This window comes from Jaculus jaculus, chromosome 1, assembly GCF_020740685.1.
Source record: "Jaculus jaculus isolate mJacJac1 chromosome 1, mJacJac1.mat.Y.cur, whole genome shotgun sequence".
Taxonomy (NCBI): domain Eukaryota; kingdom Metazoa; phylum Chordata; class Mammalia; order Rodentia; family Dipodidae; genus Jaculus; species Jaculus jaculus.
In genome coordinates, this window is record NC_059102.1 from 52,391,757 (window position 1) to 52,413,122 (window position 21,366).

The 21,366-nt window shown below is 35.0% G+C and overlaps 1 protein-coding gene across 1 annotated transcript in view; it reads right to left on the bottom strand.

The window, feature by feature from the left end:
• Nucleotides 1-21,366, bottom strand: part of Jak2 (Janus kinase 2) — a 102,531-nt gene that overhangs the window by 21,979 nt on the left and 59,186 nt on the right. The window contains exons 8-18 of the mRNA XM_045153281.1: nucleotides 16,937-17,094; nucleotides 14,501-14,612; nucleotides 11,002-11,188; nucleotides 10,301-10,428; nucleotides 8,584-8,718; nucleotides 7,275-7,362; nucleotides 6,426-6,553; nucleotides 5,078-5,216; nucleotides 2,792-2,943; nucleotides 2,490-2,640; nucleotides 999-1,135 (exon numbers count right to left, since the gene is read on the bottom strand). Coding sequence (XP_045009216.1) covers nucleotides 999-1,135; nucleotides 2,490-2,640; nucleotides 2,792-2,943; nucleotides 5,078-5,216; nucleotides 6,426-6,553; nucleotides 7,275-7,362; nucleotides 8,584-8,718; nucleotides 10,301-10,428; nucleotides 11,002-11,188; nucleotides 14,501-14,612; nucleotides 16,937-17,094 — 1,515 coding nt within the window. The remainder of the gene's footprint in view (nucleotides 1-998; nucleotides 1,136-2,489; nucleotides 2,641-2,791; nucleotides 2,944-5,077; nucleotides 5,217-6,425; nucleotides 6,554-7,274; nucleotides 7,363-8,583; nucleotides 8,719-10,300; nucleotides 10,429-11,001; nucleotides 11,189-14,500; nucleotides 14,613-16,936; nucleotides 17,095-21,366) is intronic.

Here is a 21,366-nt window from a genome sequence, read left to right on the forward strand (position 1 = left end):
TGCAGGCCTGTTAGCCATGAGCATGAGTCTCAAAGTAGATCTTCCCTTAGTCAAGCCTTCAGATGGAACTGGGAAGCCCAGCTAACACCTTCATCCAAAGCAACCAAGCTAAATTATTCCAAGACTCCCAACTCATAGAAACTGCAGTTAGTAAATGTTTGCTGTTTGGGGCTGTTGTTAGGTTTTAGGGTAACTTGCTCCAACGCACTAGATAACTAATACCCCAATACCTGAACTTTTCACCATTGCTATATCTCTTCAAATATTCTGAATATTAGAAAGGACAACAAGGTATTAATATAGATGACTAATTCTCTATTATAACCCAATGTTAGCTTTAGGAAAGCTCCACTGTAACATTTAATTTAGTTTCTAGAACTAAATGAGGTCTTTATATTGTGTTTATGCCAAAATCCAGTTAATAGTGACATATGGTACAAAACCCTGCATGAGCGAACTTAGAGGAAGAGATAGCTAGCCACTATGATTGGGCCTGATGTGAACAGAGCCTTTTCTCATTGGCTATGCATGTGTGTGTGACCTTTTAATGGAGATTCTGCTACTGAACATAGTCCATTCAATGTTCTAGGCCCTAAGCAGTCATATTATTTCCCTGAGACAACTAAAGGCAGAGAGACAGACAGAACATTTAAGTGTCCACTTCCCTTCTTTACTGACTCACTTGTGAACTACAAACTCCTATAGCCAAGCAAGAGTCCAACAGTCATATCCATTTGTGATGTATTGCCTAACTTATCATCCCTCTTGGAAGATACTGCATGACACGACATGTTAAAGGATCTAAGGTTTTCTTCAGTAAAGAAAGTTGTTTAATTAAATATAACATTTCTCTAATAACTGACAGTTAAGCCTATTTCATACAAGTATCCCTTACTATTTTTGCAGAAAATAGACTTTAGAGATGAGTCAAAAGCCTTTTTGTTTGCAAATACAATGTTGCATGATTATACTCTTTTGAAAAACTTATGACAATATACCTTGCCAAGTTGCTGTAGAAACTTCAAGTGTCTCTCTTCAAACTGTGTAGGATCTCTGTCTTCAAAAGCACCAGAAAAGCCAAGGGCACCTATCCTCATGTTAGGTAGCATGTCATTTTCTGTTAATAGTTCATAATCTATACAAATAAAGAACAGTACTATCTTAAGTTGGCAAATATACTCTGTGAATAAAACTGATATGTATTCAAGCTATAAAAATAAAGCTGGAGTTAGTAATACTAAATAATCCAGGGAAACTAAGATAAGAGTCTTCAGTCATTATCCATAATCTGACAGGCTTTCAAGAAAGAATTTATAAAACAGGTAGCTTTGGGCTGGAGAGATGGCTTAGCAGTTAAGGCATTTGCCTGTAAAGCCAAAGGACCTGGGTTTGATTCCTCAGGACCCATGTTAGCCAGATGCACAAGGGGGCGCACGCATCGGGTGTTCGTTTGCAGCGGCTAGAAGCCCTGGTGCGCCCATTCTCTCTTTCTCCATCAAATAAATAAATAAATAAAAATTAAAAAATAAAAAAATTTTAAAATAGGTAGGTTTAATGTTCATAGTTTTATTAGGACTTTTGTGATGAAATGGTGAGTAGAACTGAAGTATCTCAGGACATACATATATTTAGTCCAATATGCATTTTTTAAATATTTTATTTTACTATTTATTTATTTTGGTTTTTCGAGGTAGGGTCTCATTCTTGTCCAGGCTGACCTGGAATTCACTAAGTAGTCTCAGGGTAGCCTTGAACTCTCGGTGATCCTCCTACCTCTGCCTCCCACGTTCTGAGATTAAAGGCATGCATCACCATGCCTGGCTTTTAATATTTTATTTTTATTTATTTGCGAGATAAAGAAAGAAGCAGAGACAGAGAGAGAGGCAGATAGAGAGAGAATGGGCATGCCAGGGCCTATAGCTGCTGCAAATGAACTCCAGATGCACGCACCACCTTATGCATCTGGCTTATGTAGGGAATCAAACCTAGTCCTTTGGCTTTGCAGGCAAGTGCCTTAACCACTAAGGCATCTCTACAGCCTTGGTTTAATATTTTAAAGAGGCAAGAATAAAAAAAAATGAATCTACCTCATATTTAGAAAATCACTAGTGAAAAATCAAAAGGGGTTGCTATTAAAAAGTCAGTATAGCCAAATAAACATGTGTCTTATTAAATGATAAGCTAAAATTCGACTGAAGTGTAATACACCCATGCCATTGACATGCAACAAATTTTGTGAGTTCTTTTTCCCATTCAAACTAGTAAATAAGTAAAATTAGGGTTTTAGAAGGAGAAAAGCCCTTTCAAGGAAATAAAGACTGCACAATCAAGAACATCATAATATGTACAAAATACAAGGTGTCATGTGAATCTAAGAAATTAAGACATCAAAGAACTGCTTAGGAGAAATTATGAAATTAATATATAGTCTTTTAAAACAACAAAAGCAGAAAGTCAGTGATCAGTAAGATGACTCTGTCAATACATACCTGGAGTAAATAAACTGTTAAGATCTCGGATGACGGCCCTGAAAGAAGGCCTGAAGTCTGGTTCATAATCCATGCAATTATTTATAAGGTTTGCCAATTCTGTCCACTTTGGTGCAGGAAGCTGATGTTTATCTTCATAAAACTGTAGCTTCTGTAATTAAAAAACCAAATGCTATGAATAAATTCTGTGATGATGTATCAATTTTTATAATTTGATGGGCTACGAAACATTGAATCGTGTGAAAGAAGTGTGAAGGCTCACAAACAGAGTACTCCTAACTTCATAGTTTGTATTAACTTACTCTTTGAGAATCTAGAGCACTCAGAGGCTTATCTCCTCCACTGCAGATCTCCCACAGAGTGGTACCAAAACTCCATTTGTCTGTTGCTAGATTTAAATTTTTAGGATTTTCAATGCATTCTGGTGGGACCCATGGTATTCTCTCCTGAAGAACTTTTAAACAATAGAAATAAATTACAGTTACTCTCCATAAAATTTTATTTTACATGCAAACAGTTTTGAAACTCATTTGAATAATCAAGTCTTTTTTATTGTAGAAGGACTGGTCTTGCTCATATTGGTATGTGCGTAAGAGCTAGAAGGGGTCTTCCAAATCATGTAATTCAGTAACAGCCTTTAAAACAACTACATTAAGATCTATAAAGACTGAGTAATTTGCCAAAGCAACACAATTTGTTAACCATATGGTCAGAATTAGTATCTGTATAGTTAAATTTCTTTCTATTAAGCTATAGTGTCTTGGCTGGCATAGCACATTCATTACCTCTTTTCATTTGTTCTGTATTTCCCCACAAAAAGAAGTTATAAATTTGACTTAAAATTGCCCCTCAATATTAAAAACATTTACAATGTATAGGTAAGAACTAATTAATGTTACAACATAATAGATGCTTTAATGATTTAGAAGTAGTGGCCACAATAACATGCAGATAATGAAACCCCAAAGGCATTATCATTATATCACACAAATGATAAAACACCAAGAAATTCTAGGTATGGAATCAAAACACTGGACTTCCAAATAAAGTTTCTGTAGTCCACAACACCACCATAAACATGGGATTCAAGGAAGAAGCAGCAACGTAACTCTGCCTTGTGGGATTCTGACACAGATAGCTAAATAGATAAGAAAATGAGGGATACTGTGCCTCATCTCTTGGTATGTTCTGGTAGAGCAATACAAATATTGTTCTATAATCATAGATTAAGAAGACCATTGGTTCCTCTTGCCTTTACCACACACCTTTTCCTTCTCATTCACAAGGGTAAAATTTTCTCTAATCTAAGATCTAAGGTCTTAAACTTATCTCTGATCTAAGACTGTAAGATTTTGCTATGCTACTGCCCTATTATTATTGCTATATATACTATGGGGTAAACCATCAAATTTAAGTGCCATTGACTCATAAAGGATACTGTACAGAATTGATCATTTAGATTTTCAATTTAATATGCTCAGTTAAAAAAAATAGCTAAGGGGATGGAAAAATGGCTTAGCACTTCAGGCATTTACCTGTGAAACATAAGGACCCAAGTTTGACTTGATTCCCCAGAACCCACGTAAGCCAGATGCACAGGTGGTGCACATGTCTGGAGTTCATTTACAGTGGCTGAAAGCCCTGGTGTGCCAATTCTCTCTCCATCTCCCTTCATGTCTCTTTCCCTCTCTCTCATTATTTAAAAAAAAAAAAAAAAAGGCCAGTTTCTTGGGCTTGCCTAAAAAAAAAGTTAGCTAAGGTTGGGGAGATGATTTTGTGGTTAAGGCACTTGCCTGTAAAGCCAAAGTAATTCCTCAGTATCCACGTAAGCCAGAAGATAGATGCACATGGTGGCATATGCATCTGGAGTTCATTTGCAGTGGCTAGAGGCCCTAGCATGCCTATTCTCTCGATCTGCCTCTTTCTACCTCTCTCAAATAAATAAATTAATAAAATATCAACAATTAGCTAAGATAATGAAACAACTGTAATATAATTTGGACAAAAAAAAAGAAAAACCTATTGGTCTGAAATTTAGCTTATTGTCTACAGTCCTACCACACTGAATATGCCCAATCTTGTCTGAATATTAGCTTATTGTCAACAGCCTTATCACCCTGAATGTGCCCAATCTTGCCTAAAATTTAGCTTATTGTATTAAGACTGACACATAATTTTTAATAAGGTTTCAAGAATCAAATTTAGCTGGATAAGTAAGATCTTGACATACAGGATACTTTTTTTTTTTAAAAAAATTAGTAACTAAAGGAAAAGAATTAAAAATTCACTATGACTCAAAGATTATAAAGCTTCACAATAAAAATCAAACCTTATCTTATGTAATTTAGAGATTAAAAATGCTTTTAAGAAGAATCTCACGGCCCATGATGGCATGCTTATAGAAGAAAAAAAAAAAAAGAAATCGCTAGAGAACAGGATTTAGCTATAACATAATTTAAACTGCTATATTAACTAAATGTTACTAATAATCAAGAACAAATAAAAAGAATTAAAGGAATAGTAACAACATGACTTTTATGCCACCTCTCCAATAAAACAACATTAAATGCAGTTTCTGTAGAACTTACTGTCCTTTGGCAAAACTGTAATGCTAATGCCAGGATCACTAAGTTTGATGAAAGGAGGATTTCTTGTCTTCCTGTCTTCCTCTCTGATAAGCAGAACATTTTTAGCACATACATTTCCATGAATCAGGGCTTTTTCTTCCTATTAAAATTAAATGCACATACATTTACATCATTCCACAAATACATGAGCATTTAATACGCTCAAGACTGCATGTATATGGTATGCATGCATGTGTGTTTATATGTGTGTGTGTGTGTGTGTGTGTGTGTGTGTGTAGGCCAAAGGTTGATGCCAGATGTCTTATTCAATGGTACTCCACCTTATTTTCTGGGACAGGGTCTCTCATGAAACCCAGGGCTCACAAATTTGGCTATATTAACTAGCCAGCAATCGCAAGGATCCTGAATTCTTCACCTCTCCAGTGCCAGAGTTACAGGTACACAACACCACACCCAGTTTCTAAGAGGGAGCTGGAGGTACAAACTCAGATCCTAATGCTGCAAAGCAAGCACTTTGCTGACTAAGCTCTCTCCCCAGTCCATTATTCTCCACTTCAGTTGACACAATAAACAATACCCATAATGAAGTAAATTAATTACTACTTCACCTTCTAAAGGAGATGTTTCTAATGATATATACTTCTAGATTGTGGATTACATTAAGAAACATTAAGCCAGGCATGTTGGTGCACACCTTTAAATCCTAGCACTCAGGAGGCACAGGTAGAAGGATCACTGTGAGTTTGAGGCCACCCTGAGACTACATAGTGAATTCCAGGTCAGCCTGAGCCAAAGTGAGATCCTACCTCGAAAAAACAACAACAACAAAAAACAAAAAAGAAAGAAAGAAAAGAAAAGAAAGAAACGCTGCTATCAGTTCAATACTGGTACCTTGTGAGACATCTGATAACTGGGGGGTATTCTGATAATCTGTACCTCTGCCAATACTGCTTTCTCAATGAACACAGTAGCCAACTATCTATAAATAGCACAAAGATCTTTCTGCCCATCAACAGCAGCAAACACATTTTTACAAATTTTTGTTAAATTTTCTAAACCTAAGTAATATCAACTATAGATTATCTAGCAGTATTTCTAAGAGATTAATAGAATGTCAAATTTGTTTTTCCCAAAAGTTATTTTTACACACACACATTATATGTATTTGTATATGTATGTATGTATGTGTGTATATATATATATACATACATATATACATATCACCTAACAAAAATTATAGAATGGCTCAGTATCCACCCCCAAAATTTATTTCTTATTGGAAAGTCAAAATAATTACATTCCTTCATAGGCTAAAACAATAAAATTTGGTTAAAATATAATTACTTACTAGAAAATGCATGGCCCATGCTAACTGTTTAGCCACTCCAAGTTTCCATAATATATTTATAGAATTTCTGTTTTTTTTCAGATATGTATCTAGTGATCCAAATTTTACAAACTCCTGAACCAGAATATCTGCATTAAAATATAGGTAATAATAAAAATAATAAATTTTGAGTATGTGTGCAATTAAAAATACATAATTCAAACTTTCATAAATATGTTATTTGTAGATATTATAGGTAAAGAAATTAAAGAAAGCAAAATTCACTAGTTTAAAGAAAACTTAATAGATATACAACATTGTATTTTTAGTGTTTAGTTTATTCACAATATCAAGAGGTGGGAGAAATCTAAACAATTTACATATAACATAGAATTATATATAATGATAATATAATATAATGTAATATATACAATTACCCAACACTGAAAACTATATCTAGCATTGATATTCAATCACTTCAGTCATTTTCACTAATAATCCAGACTGTCATTGTTACGTTTTGTTTCATAAATCCAAGTAAGTTTGTAGTGTCAGGGCTTAGTGTTTCAATGCTATGTGAACCATGTATAATCTATATTTATATGGTAGCATAAAAGGTTGCATTTGTTTACTATAATACTCCATTACTTAGATATTACTTAGATATTAACTGTCTTAATTTTAACTTTAAACATTGGTTTCCTTTTTCACAAGATATAACATTTCTACAATGCTTTCAAGTTCAATAATATTTAATTCTGTGTTTCATACTGATACTTAACTGTGATCCTGACATTAGATTTTCTATCTAAATAACAAATATTTTCTGAGTCATGACATTAATATAAGAAACCCAGTGGCTTTACTTACTCTCCTCTCCACAGACACATACTCCATAATTTAAAACCAAATGCTTGTGTGAAAGCTGACTCATCATGCTTGCTGCTTCAAAGAAAGACTAAGGGAAAGAAAAAACAAGAAACTGTAAAGAATTATTCTTCACTGAGATTCATAAGTATGAACAGTTCTGAAAGATACTCTCTGCCTTATGATACAGTAACATTGTACATTGTTCCCTGTATATGGACTCACAAATGCCATCAATCTTATGTCAGGATTCATTTTGTGGAAACCCCTAAGTCTGGGATATTGAGAAAAGAATCAGAGAAAGTAATTATGGTAGAATGACGTGGTAGATTGCATAAATAACGCAACTCCAACAGGTTTAGACCTATAACACTCAGAATAGAGAACAGATGTACTGATACGGAACTGAGATAAAATGATGTAAGTTTAAATAATGGTTGCTAAGCAGCTAAGAATAGCCTCTGTACAGATAAGCTGCAACACCTTTATCAGGCTACTAGCATGGTATTAACATCACTCTAATTCTGCTAATCCTTGACTAAAACTTAGGTTACGATTGTCCAGAGGATCATATCAACACCATGGTATTCTGGATTAGAAATCTTTGGCCTGATTGTTTCATAACATCTTCCAGTGACATCCTTCAAGCATTTTAAAGATTATAAAAGTGTACTCTGCCATGTTTGGTGACATTCTGTTATGCTCCGGGCTCTGGACGCTGCTACTGGGAGTCTGCTAGCAGCTTCTACATGATTCCCAGAAGCATCCATGTTGCCCTCAGTGCTCCTTCCAAACCTTTTCTTCAGGAGAAGAAATCGTGGAGGAACTTATACAGAACCATAAAGCTCTGAGTAGCTTGCTGCCTCAGCACATGCAAATATTTAATCAGACCTATAGTATAATTCTACTAGTAATTTGTTCTAATAATCTATTGTTTTAAAAATCCCATAATGTTCAATAGTCCCATTACCATGCATCCTTTGAAAAGTATAAGTATATTCTTAAGAATGATAACTGAAAAAAGAATGACAATTTTTACAGAGCTGAGAAGATGGCTCAGTGACTGAAGGTACTTGTTTTCAAAGCCTGCTGGCCCAGGTTCAATTTCCACCCATGTTATCCAGATACAAAAGTGGTATTACTGTCTAGCATTCATTTGCAGTGGCAGGAGATTATGGCATGGCCCTCTCCCTACACACAAATAGTAATTTTTTTAATGAATTAGTAATTTTGAAAAGTTGTATATATGAAACATTAAGCACTTATATTTGAATATCTTTTCTTATAGTGCAAACCACATGATCATACCCACCTCTGAATAGTTTCTATGTGCTTTATCCAGAACTTTTAAAAGAACTTCAGTTTCATGTAGTTGACCATAGTCTCCCACTTCTCTTCTTATACCTTTAAAAATTTTTGTAAAAGTACCTTGGCCAAGGCTTTCATTCTTTAAAAGGAAAAATAGGTGAGAGAAAATGTAGTATTTTGAAAATACATTCAAAGACAAAAACTTAAATAAGCAAATATTTCTCTTCCAAACTAAATCTAAATTTGAAGTTCCAAATTCTTTATTCTTATTTGAATAGCAACAAAAAGCAGAAAATAAAGGTAGTGTCTTTCGACTCCAACTTATCTAAGTCTGTTTAGAAAGGATCCCTTTCTTTTTGCTTTTCCTACAATTTTAATATAAAGGCAGAACTGTGAGGTATAATAGTGGTAGAATGCCTTTTCCTTATTGATTATTGTTTGACCTTGTACAAGCTATTTACTGTCTCTGTGCTACAGATGCCTTGGTCTTTCTCTATATTTCCTTCTTTCTTTGCCTTTCTTTTGGAGATAAGAGTCTCACTATGTATCTCAGCCCAGCCTTGAACTCACAGCATGATTTGGTCTCTTTATATAAGAAATAATGACAACAACAAATTTTACCAGAGTTGCTTTGAAAAAAAAAATATATATACATATATATATATATATATATATATATGAAAAGTATATGAATATGTATGAAGCATAAACCAATATATACATGAAAGCACTGAAATATGAAACATAGTAAATGTATGTAAAGCAAAAACTAATACCACTAGTACCAAAACTAGCAATTCTTACAGAATAAATGCTGCAAGCCGGCATGCTGAAGAATTACCTGTTTAAAATATAAGCTCTACAACTTACTACTTTTGTAACTGTGAGGGTTCCCTAGCATTTCTTTGCTTCCTATTACATGAAAATCCATGCCTTTTTTTTTTTTTTTTTTTTTTTTTTTGCTCTCTGTTACTGTGTCTGTCTGTCTCTCTGTCTCCATACCTTCCTTACCTACCTATCCTGTCTTAAAACAGTGTCTGTCACTATGTTTCTGAGGCTGGCCAAAACTCCCTATTGCACCCTATGCTGGCCTCAAACTTCAGATCATCCTACCTCAGTCTCTTAAGTGCTGGAATAACATGTGAGTCATTTGCTAAAATTAAACCTGAGATTTGTTGTCATTGTTAAGTTTGCAGTGCTGGGAGTTGAATTCAGGGCCTTGTGCATGCAAAACAAGAATCTACCTCTGAGCTACATCACCAGCTTCTTAAGGCCATCTTTCAATTCAGCAGGAAATAATCTGCTTTTAAATCTGCCCATTTCATTTAAATTGTCAATACAATCAATGAATTTTTCATTTCTATGTCTTTTTCCCTAAAATTTTTAATATTTTTAAATAATGTGTTTTTAAAGGTAACTCTATATTTTACTTGAAAATTATATGAAGTTATAATTTTATGTTTGTTTGGTTTGCTGATTACTGGATTAACTCCCTATATGTTTCTAAATTTTAATTAAAAACTCATGTTTGAGCTGAGCGTGGTGGCGCACGCCTTTAATCCCAGCACTTGGGAGGCAGAGGTAGGAGTTCGAGGCCACCCTGAGACTCCTGAGTGAATTCCAGGTCAGCCTGGGTTAGAGTGAGACCCTACCTTGAAAAACCAAAAAAAAAAAAAAAAGAAAGAAAGAAAGAAAAAAGAAAATCTCATGTTTGGACTTACAAATACCAAGTCTTCATTTCTGATTTTGTGAAAAACCATTTGGTTAATATTATTATGCCTATGTAATGTTGGTGAGGTTGGAACATCAGAAACACCATTTGTTCTAAAGACCAAAAGGTTTGATTTATCTGAAAGAAAAAAAAATATGTATGTGCGATTATACATATCAAACAGACTGAAAATATAAATTGCTCCAAAGATGAGTAAAATGAATGTTTCATATGTAGGAAATTATTGGTAGCTGCTTATTGTACATCATTTTTAGGGAAAATTACTTTTGGGGTTTATTTTGAACTTTGATATACTCTTACCAGTATGTCATACATTCATAATTATAACCATTTCCTTAACTAATATAATTTTCTGGGAACTTTAAAATGATATTTTAAGAAAGTTCCAATCTTATGATATTTATTTTAAAAAGAAATTAAAATCCTAAAAATGTTTACTTAAAACACAAGAATTTGGCACTAGGATTGTCCCATTATCTTTAAATGCCATTTTTGAAAAAAAAAAAATGAGCCTCAAGTGACTTGTAGACAACTCAAGCCAAAGTATATATAATTCTACTTGATAATAACTGTATAAGAGAATGAGACAATATTCATTTGCAACTGCTTTGAAATTAATATATTTATGATATACCACCACACACATGGTCCATGATCAATACTTCTAAAGTAACTAAAGAATGATTTTACCTTTAGGCTTTGGGGGACAGCATTTAGTAAACTGGAAAATTATGCTGTCTGAGCGAACAGTTTCCATCTGGTAGCAATTCAAAAGATCTTTCAGGTTACTGAAGTTCTTCTTAGTCCCACTGAGGTTGTATTCTCTATTCTCATTTTTTGTGATCAGACAGTGTTTATATTCAATGACATTTTCTCGCTGTGTAAATTTAATTATAAAGAGAGGAGGGAATCACAATTGTATTTATACTGATTATTTTGCCAAAAGGAATATCACAAAACAGCCAACAGAACATTTATACTTGAACTGTAAATCTTAATATAGTACCAGTACAACAAAAAGGTATCTAATTACAATTGCATAGCCTACAGAAGTGGCTCAGTGACTGGTTTAATTGAAAATACAAAAGAACAGTTAATAATGTCATCCTTAACAGATTCCATTATTTCTAACATAAATTCTAAAGCCAGTATAGCATATTAGTCCTCTATGAGTTCATTTCTCCATCTTGAACTTCAGTGCCTGCCCCTCCCAACACCCAATCTATTTTTATTTTATTCATTCCTTAACTCAGTTCAAGTACTATTTTTTTTGGTGAGGTCCTCTCTAATAGGACCCTCCATTTCATAAGCAATGGTGAATATGCATACATTATTCTATTTGCATAATTATAACATCTAAAAATTATTTGTATGTACATACACATCCACGCATGCATGGAGCACATGTGTGGAGGTCAGAGCACACCCTCAAGGTTCTGTGCTATTCTTCCACCTTCACTGAGATGGAGTCTCCTGTTGCTGTGAATAGAGCATCAGACTATGGCCCATGAGCATAGCTTTGATTTCCATTGTTATGGGTGCATACTGCTATAAGTAGTAGGTGCTAAGGAACTAAACTCAGGGCAGACTCTGCAAACCTTAATAAACATTTTTAAGTACTGAAGCATGAAATCCTTCACCCATCTAAACATTTTTTTACTTACTTCTTATAAGCATATTCATCCCAGCAAGTCATTGATAAACATTCACTAATCCTTCAAGGCCAATCTCATGTCTTTCCTACTCTTAAAGAACTTTCTCAATTGTAATCTTTTTCTATTTTTGTCTATATCAATTACAATGCTCAATTTAGTATTTTCAGTATAATTTTAATTTTTTCCCCAAAGTCTGCAACACAGATTTATATCCTATATTCTCCAATTCACTATCACTCATTTCAGGGGAGGTATATATAAATAATAATAAAAATATATACACTTCAAATTAATAATTTAGTATAGCAGTTAAATGTTATAGTAAGAAGATTCTCTGAAACTAGTCAGTTTTATGCAATGGTACAGTGATAGATTGACTTAACTTTCTATTTACGGACAATTAATCTATCAGCTACATGTACTACACACAAGAAAATCACTTTTATAAAAATAACTAAACTAAAATTTTTATTTTGGAAAAGTAAAATAGATTTGGATATTTCTACATTTAGATCATGAAACAGTCTTATGGATAACTTAATTTCTAAAGATAATTTTGGATAGTGAATAATCTTATATGAGATCCAAGATGATCTATCTGCATTTAGCTAAGTAAGCTTTCACTGCTGTTTTACATTTTAAACATACATTATAAATTATTATTACTAATACTGAAAAATTACTAGTTAAAAGTATTATGATTTATGTTTCTATTACCCTATTTTAATTTTGGTTTTTTGAGGCAGGGTCTCACTCTAGCCCAGGCTGACCTAGAATTCATTCTGTACTCTCAGGGTAGCTTCGAACACATGGTGATTCTCCTATTTTGGCGTCCCAAGTGCTGGGATTAAAGTCCTGTGCCACCACACCCTGCCCTATTGCCCTATTGCTCTATTTGTTCCAACCAGTAACTATTACTGGCCATAACCACAAGACACTGGAGAGGGTAGGATCAAGACTGACCTAAGTCTCCTACATCTTCCTTCCCTCCCTCTCCCCCTCTCTCCTCTATCTCTCTCCTCTCTAACTCTGGTATATTAGTTATCTTTTTCCTCAACTTCTTAGTGGACACTGACCTGTAACCCCCACTTCCAGCTTGGGCCTACAATCCACAATGAGCTTTTGATCAGAGAAACCTACAAGGTTTCCCAAAACAATGACAGACTTCTGTCAGAGTAATTGATGACCCACCAAAGGCCAGTGGTAAGACCCTATTGCTGAAGACTCCATACGCAGCTGACGCGTAAAATGGAATGACATGGCTGGAAGCCAGGAGAGAGTCAGTCCCCAGACAGTCAGCGTGTCTAGTGCCAGAAGGCGCTACATAGGCGACTGGGGGAAGTGACCAAGATCTGTCCAAGCAACACATTGTTTAACCTAAGTAGCAACAATTAACTGGATGTGATACCCACACAAGTGCAATAGTGGTACACAGCCATGGTGAGGAATCAATTGCTCTTGATTTGGCTAACTGATCCACTCAGTGGTACTAGACCCTTAGCTGGAGCTGGGAAACAAGTCAGAACCATACCCAAACACAAGCCCACTCTACAATATCAAGCTACCATCAATCACGGGGTATAAGAGGGCCTACACCTATCAAACTGTCTATCAAAAAAGTAAGTGTTATCTCAATTTTCTGGGTGCTAACTTACTCTCCGTTGGAGAATCTGCTTCTCTTTTCCAGATAGATGCAGATCCTAAGAAGAGAGCTGCCCCAACATACCTCAGAAGGGGCCCAACTGAAACTAAGGACAACTGGCGAAATAAGCAAGGGTGATGTTTTCCTGTGAACTGGATACCAGCACAAAGGGGAAGGAGATCAATGCAGAGAAAAATCAACTCCTACCAAATCAGAGAGCCAGAGCCTCAGAGGCCCCCAACACCTCAGCACTGAAGCAGACCAAAAATGAACCCAACATGGCTCAGGGAAATCTTGCGGAAGAGGGGGCGGAAGGAATGTCAGAGTTACATGTTGGGTCATGATTTTCAGAGACATTTATCATACTAATAACTGGGGGCTAACTCCACAATGCACGACCCATTTTCAATAATAAGGAGGGTCTAATGGGAGGGGGTAGATCACAGATGAGCCTAAATAATGGTACCAAACTGCCTGTATTTACTGAAAAGAAAACTAATAAATTAAATTAAAAAAAAAAAAAAAAACCAGAAAAAAAAAAAAAAAAAGAAAAATTGGTTCTCATTTATTTCATTCTACATGATTTGATACTCAATTTCTGTGAACAAGAGAGACTCTGACACACTTGATGGAATGTCAATACACTGGTAATATCAAAACATCAAGAAAAATAAATGCTAGTAAGATAAAAATAAGTTACATGTCACTTTATACTTTTACATAAACCATAAGAATTATGTTTGTTTGTGCAGAATCCCTGAGGTAAACTAAGCATTATCATGGCAGTTACCATATGCAGAGCTTTAATTCTGAATATTAAAAAGGAAATACCGCATGATAGACAAGTATATACTATACAACACGTTACTATGAATCAATGTGACATACTAACCTCAATAGCAAAAGTCAGAAAATACTTATTAAAGTCCTTAGGACTGCACCGAAGTACATACAATCCAGTCTGATTACCTGCTTTCTTCAGTTTACTAATGGCAAAATCCATTCTAAGAGTTAAAAAGAAAGAATTTGAATGACAACTAGCACTCTGACATGACAAAATGAGATGCAAACAATTAACAATCAAATCTAAAACTTGGAATTTTTAGAATTCCCCACTTTATATGCTATCAATAATTTTTCAAAGAAAAAATAATGTATCAAGTTATTTTGTAAGAAGTTCAAAGGACAATTATACTGCCTTTAAGACACATACAAGACATAATACAACCAAAAATAAAATTATTTTGATTTTTATATACTCTAATTACATATGTAGTAAAACCATATTCTGAATGAAGTTAAAAACTTAATTTAAGCCAGGCATGGTGGCATACACCTTTAATCCGAGCACCCAGGAGGCACAGGTAGGTGGATCACTGTGAGTTTGAGGCCACCCTGAGAATACATAGTTAATTCCAGGTCAGCCTGGGCCAGAGTAAGACCCTATCTCAGAAAACCAAAAAAAAAAAAAAAAAAACAAAAAACAAAAAAACAAACAAACAAAAAAAAACCCTTCATTTAACTATACATACAACATGTCATAAAACATTTTTCATGTCTCTTCTCTATCACAGCACTATCAATTAAATGATGTGCATTATTTTTGTATTTAGTTTAGTACCAAAGTCCAAAAGACCCAGGGTGAATGAAAAAGACGACTACTTGGTCTATAGTTTTGAAGCTGCACCACTTGAAGAAAAGCAAGACTTAATAGAGATGAAGCTAGAAAACATTTTTGTTTCACTCATATTTCTCATAGTTAAAACAATGCCTGCATTTAGGAGGTACTCAAGTCAATATCCTATAAAGACTGCTTGAATGAGTAAAAGTAAATAAATGAAAGCATGGAGTTTAAAGTACAAAACATGTAAATTATAGATATAATAATACCCAAGTAGTGCAGTTTTTCATCACAACCATACTTACAATTCCATACAATTATGTTTACACTGAAGCAAATTTTTTAAACAAAGTCTATAACTATGTGGGTCAGTATGGTTGTTCTTAGCCATGTGTAGGTATTTAAATGTAAAGAAATTAAAATAGGTTTAAATATAAAATTCTATCTATATTTCATTTAGAAAACCCAGATACTGAGCATTTATGAACAGTTCTGCTGCACAGTACTAGTTGATGTCATAAACATCTCATGTTTTAAGCTTCAGTAAAAGTTGGACTACTCAAAGATAATGCCAAATTTCAAATTTTGCATTACTGTGGCTTCTTCATAGTATTTCAAATTTAAGGAAAGGTTTTTGTTTGTTTGTTTTTCAGTGCTGGGCAATAACTGAATCACGGGGTGACATTCTAGGCCATAGAGGTAGGTAGGTAGGGGTGCGTGTGTGTGTGTGTGTGTGTGTGTGTGTGTGTGTGTGTGCGCGCGCGCGCGTGTGTGTGTGTGTGTACATGCACCATGTGAGGTATGAGTGCATGTGTGTACGTATGTGCATATATGTCTGAGCATGTACGTGGAAACCACAGGATACCCATTCACCTCCTTTGTAATGGAGTTTCCCATTGGCCTGAAGCTTACCAATTAGGCTAGACTAACTAGCCAGAAAGCCCCAGGATCCTCTAGTCTCTGCTCTCCAGGGTTGGGATTACAACTGGGCACCACCACATTCTGCACTTTAAATGGGCATTGGGAACTCATACTTGTAAGGCAAGTACTTTATCCACTGAGCTCTTCCCAGCTCAAAGTCTCTTTGTTAAGTAACCCTTAAGAGTTAATTCAGTATGTGTTAGCAACTAAGTGCTTAATATGTATAATTTATAGTCATGATAGTTTGGGACACAGATGGCAACCTATGTCCTAAATAATTCTAATCATTTTCTAACCTGATTAATGTAAATAGAGTTCAGTAATATTTTAATATTTTTTCTAAAACTCCTAACCCTGTATCTATCGTACAAAATCTTTGCAAGTATAACTGCCCCATGACATGTACAGGGGTTTGGCATCAAGCACAAATTTGAGAATGCACAAATTCCTTACATTAAATAGCATAGTTTGCATATAAAGTAAGCACATATTCCATATTGATTAAATAACCTCTAGAGTAAAATTACTACATCCTTTAATGCAAATGATACATAAAACATTATTTAGGAAATAAGAAAAAAATCAATACACATTCATTAGAGACACAAGTTTTTATTTTACTCATTTGTTTTTACTTTTAAAATTTTATTTATTTATTTTGTAGTACAAGGATTGAACCCAAGGTTGCATACATACTAGGCAAGTGCTCTACCACTGGTTCATGAATATGAAACTTGCAGATAAAGCCTCTAAATGTTTATGCCTTTTAAATTTTAAATGACTCACGAAATTGGGCCATGACAATTGCTCTGTATATTTTCAAGCACTGCTGGAGGTGCAACTTCTTTACAGAGGTAATGGTGTGCATCTGCAGTTAGTCTATAATATCCATCAATCAATGATACGAACGACAAAGCTTCTCTTAATGAACTAAGTTCAATTTCCTAAGCAGAAAAAAAATGAGACCATATAAATTTTAAATTCCAGTATTTATACTCTACTATATTGGGTTAATTTTCTTCTATGTTGTTCAAATTTCTTTTATAACTCACAACTACCCAATCTAAATTAATAAATTCTCATGTCTTATATTTAAAATTCTCTCAAATATGAGCCTACCAAGCCATCTCAGTTCATTGTACATTAATACTTATACTGTATTCTCATACCTCTATTAGACTAACATGTAAGTACCTCAACTAGGAATCTAATCTATTATTATATTTGGGATTAATTATAAATCATAAGCATTTATTTTTATATACCAATTATACACTACTCATCAAAATATACATATATGTGGTAAACATTAGGATATCAAACTATTGTAACTTATTTTTTTCAGATATGCCCTAAACTAGAATATCTACACTAAAATATAGGTAATAATCTCTGTATTATAACTTAAATATAAAAATTATATATACATATATGTAATAAGACTATATATATATATGGTTAAAACATAAAACTACAATTTTCACAAATACATATATGGACACTATAAGTAACTCAGTTCAATTTAAGTAATTTAAGTAAGAAAATTTATAGAGAACAATGGATATACAACAGTGTGGTATTTTAAATTTTTACTGTGATCAACCTAAAATGTAATATTTTACCTAATAGAAAAGCATCACCAATATTGTAAAAGTAATTACTTTTCATATATAAAAATAATCAACTTGATTATATAATTTAAAAATAAATTCCCAGCAGCAAAAAGATGTAGTATATAGAAATAAACTTAACTAAAGGATCTATAAAATTAGAAAAACTTCAAAACACTCATGTATAATACAGTTTATGATATTAATATATACAAAGAATATAGAATATATATAGAAATTTAGTATACAAGGCTGGAGAGATGGCCTAGCAGTTAAGGCGCTTGCCTGCAAAGCCAAAGGATCTCGGTTTGATTCCCCAGGACCCTCAAAAGACAGATGCACAGGGTGGCACATGCATCTGGAGTTCGTTTGCAGTGGCTGGAGGCCCTGGCATGCCCATTCTCTCTCTCTCAAATAAACAAAAATAAAAAAGAAACTAAGTATATAGAAACATATATAGAAAAATATTTTAAAATATAGAAAATTAACTATTTTTGATAGAATAATGTAAAATCATAAAGATGTAAAAATCTCCCTTAAATTAGTGTTCTAATGTACCACATCCCCATGAAAATAGACACTGAAGGATATACCCAGAAAAACAAGGCAGATATAGATTCAGAATATCAAGAGATTCATTGTAAGAGAAAGGATAATTACCAGAATGATAAAAAAGGATCCTCAAGGATTATAAATGTGTATAATCATTATGTACCCACAGAGTTTACAGTCAAGATTACCCAGTAAAACCCAGGGACCAAGGAGGGTCTTCTCTAGAATTTAAAAGAGATGACATAACATTTGATAGATTTTACTACATGAAATATAGTACTAAGAAGTTATTTTACAGAGTTCTTATAGGGAATAGAGACATATATTGACATAGGGAAAGAGAGAGAGAGAGAAAAAAAAAGCAGCCAGGCATGGTGGCACATGCCTTTAATCCCAGCACTCGACAGGTAGAGGTAGGAGGATCACTAGCCTGAAACAACATAGTGAATCCCAGGTCAGCGTGGGCTACAGCAAGACCCTAACCCAGAAATAAAAGCAATTATTCACTCCTGTTAAAACAAAAGACTATATAAAAAAATAGAAATTTGATCACAGCACATTTCTTGGCTCTGCAATGAATATTCATATAAAAAGAATGTACACTAAGGAGAAAAATGTGTGATGTGCTTAAACTACAAATGATACATTTGTCTGGACTTCCAGGCAGCTCAGAAGCTTCCTCCATGTGACTTTTTATATGAGAAAAGTCATGGTAGCAAAGAACAGGCTTGATTCTGAAGAGAGAAAGAACACTGAGTATCATGGAAGATGACAGCACAGTGAACAACACAGAGAAGCAACGCAGAAAGGCTCCCCAGAGAAAGGTGGGAAAATGCCATACCTCTACCAGGACCCCCCGGGTTGGAAAGGAAAAATAAAACAAAGGTAGTATGTCTGATTTGACCAGACAGGCAGAACTGGGTAAAGGGCAAACTCACCTTAAACCTGGTAGAGGATTGGAAGTGACAGTGAAATCTGTTTTCTCACTATCTCAGACAGCTATATAGCCAACACTATCTTAAAAGACAGCCTATTGTTTGAGATTGAGCAACTCCAGGGAGCTAAGAGCAGAGAACTGTAACCCAAGAGCCCAAGGACACTCCACCCCCATGTATGGATGGGAGATGGCCTTGAAAGGTAGTTGTGGAGAGAGCAGGGCTTGACAGGGCCACTGAAAATTTAAGCAGCAGAAAGTTCTGGCTGGTAAAGGTGTGATGGTCAGTGGCCTTTTCCTCTGGGGCAAAGTGCAAGTCTCATCAGCAGAGGATTACTACAGAGACCTAGGCCCAGTGGATTGTTTGGTCCCCTGGCATATGTTTTTTTTTTTAATTTAATTTATTAGTTTTCTTTTCAGTAAATACAGGCAGTTTGGTACCACTGTTTAGGCTCATCTGTGATCTACCCCCTCCCTTGGCCCCTCCTTCTTGAGGTATATGGGTCGTGCATTGTGGAGTTAGCCCCCAGTTATTGGTATGATAAATGTCTCTGCAAATCATGACCCAACATGTGACTCTGACATTCTTTCCGCCCGCTCTTCTGCAAAATTTCCCTGAGCCATGTTGGGCCCAACTGAAACTAAGGACAATTGGCGAAACAAGCAAGGGTGATGTTTTCCTGTGAACCGGATACCAGCACAAAGGGGAAGGAGACCAGTGCAGAGAAAAATCAACTCCTACCAAATCAGAGAGCCAGAGCCTCAGAGGCCCCCAACACCTCAGCACTGAAGCAGACCAAAAATGAACCGAACATGGCATATGTTGTTTGTTGTGAGGCAGGACTGAAAGCTCTGAGCACAGGTCTGAGGGACTCCTCAAAATTTGCAGCTTTCTGCCACTGCCTAGCAGCACTGAGGAAAGGGCCATGTGGGTTTGGCAGCAGCTGGCCAGCGGAGCGATGGGATGTCCAGGAAACACGAGCTCGGCTGCTGCTGCACCACCGTGTGCAGCATGTGCTCAGCAGTGGGAAAAGCGTGTTTTTTTAAACAATGCAGATATTGGTATAATGTAACCTTATGCTTCCAGATAATAATGTATGTTAGAGAGCAATAATTGAATACTTGGAAACTAATGTACGTTGGAGTTTAAAGAACTACACTAAGAAAAGGAAATAAATGTGAACCTTGTTGCAGTGTGTAAGGTTGAACCCTAAGAAAGTCCAACTGTAGCCTACTGCTGAATGGCCACATTCTTCCCTAAGCAGAAACCTTCCAGTGTGCAATGAAATGGTGTCTGTTTAGTGTGTTGGTCTGTGATTAAAAAAAGAAAAGGCTCCCAGCAATAAAACCTGGGCTGCTCTGTTGCCCTGTATACATCTTGTGTTCAACCTTGCAGGTTCTCTGGAATTTTCCTACTCCTTAGGGTAACTGTGATCATTGGAAAATGTTTTGTTGACGATGGTCAGGTGCTTTGCCTCCATAGTCGTTGAAGTGCCTGCATATGAACAAAGTGACAGTTGTTTGAAAAGGAAGTCCATTCCGCTTTTCATTTATGCTCTGTGGTAAGCCATGAAAACACAGATAAGCTTTTGTCGTAGTCGGCTATCCAGCATTTTCAATAAGAGTCAAAAGGTTTGGCTAGACACTTAGAGGATCAGGCCTCGTTCTCATTGTCGTTCATGACTCGTCACTTCTTCATGCCAGCTCTCTGTCTACGTGTGTATCTCCAGGTATGCTTATTTATTTTTCTTGTCTCAAAGTAACATTTAAAATATATATTAAAGTAAGTGAATCCACATATTTTTACTTCATTATTGAATTTACAGGTATTTAATTGTACTTTGTAATTTATTTTTCTTATTAGCCAAAAGTTCAATGCCTTGTTTTTGTTTTCCTTTAATGAATTAGGCACCCACAAGAGTATCACAGATCAGGACATCGTTATCATTTTTGCTCTGAACTGTAGGCACTATCTTTTCCTGATTTTAAAGACCTACACTCAGCCTGCAAAACATTTGCTGTATAATTTGGTCAACAGTTTCCATTCTATCTGTTTGAATACTGTCATGATGTCTAAACTACAGAGTTAAATACTGAGTTTTTAGTTTTGTATGCTTTGA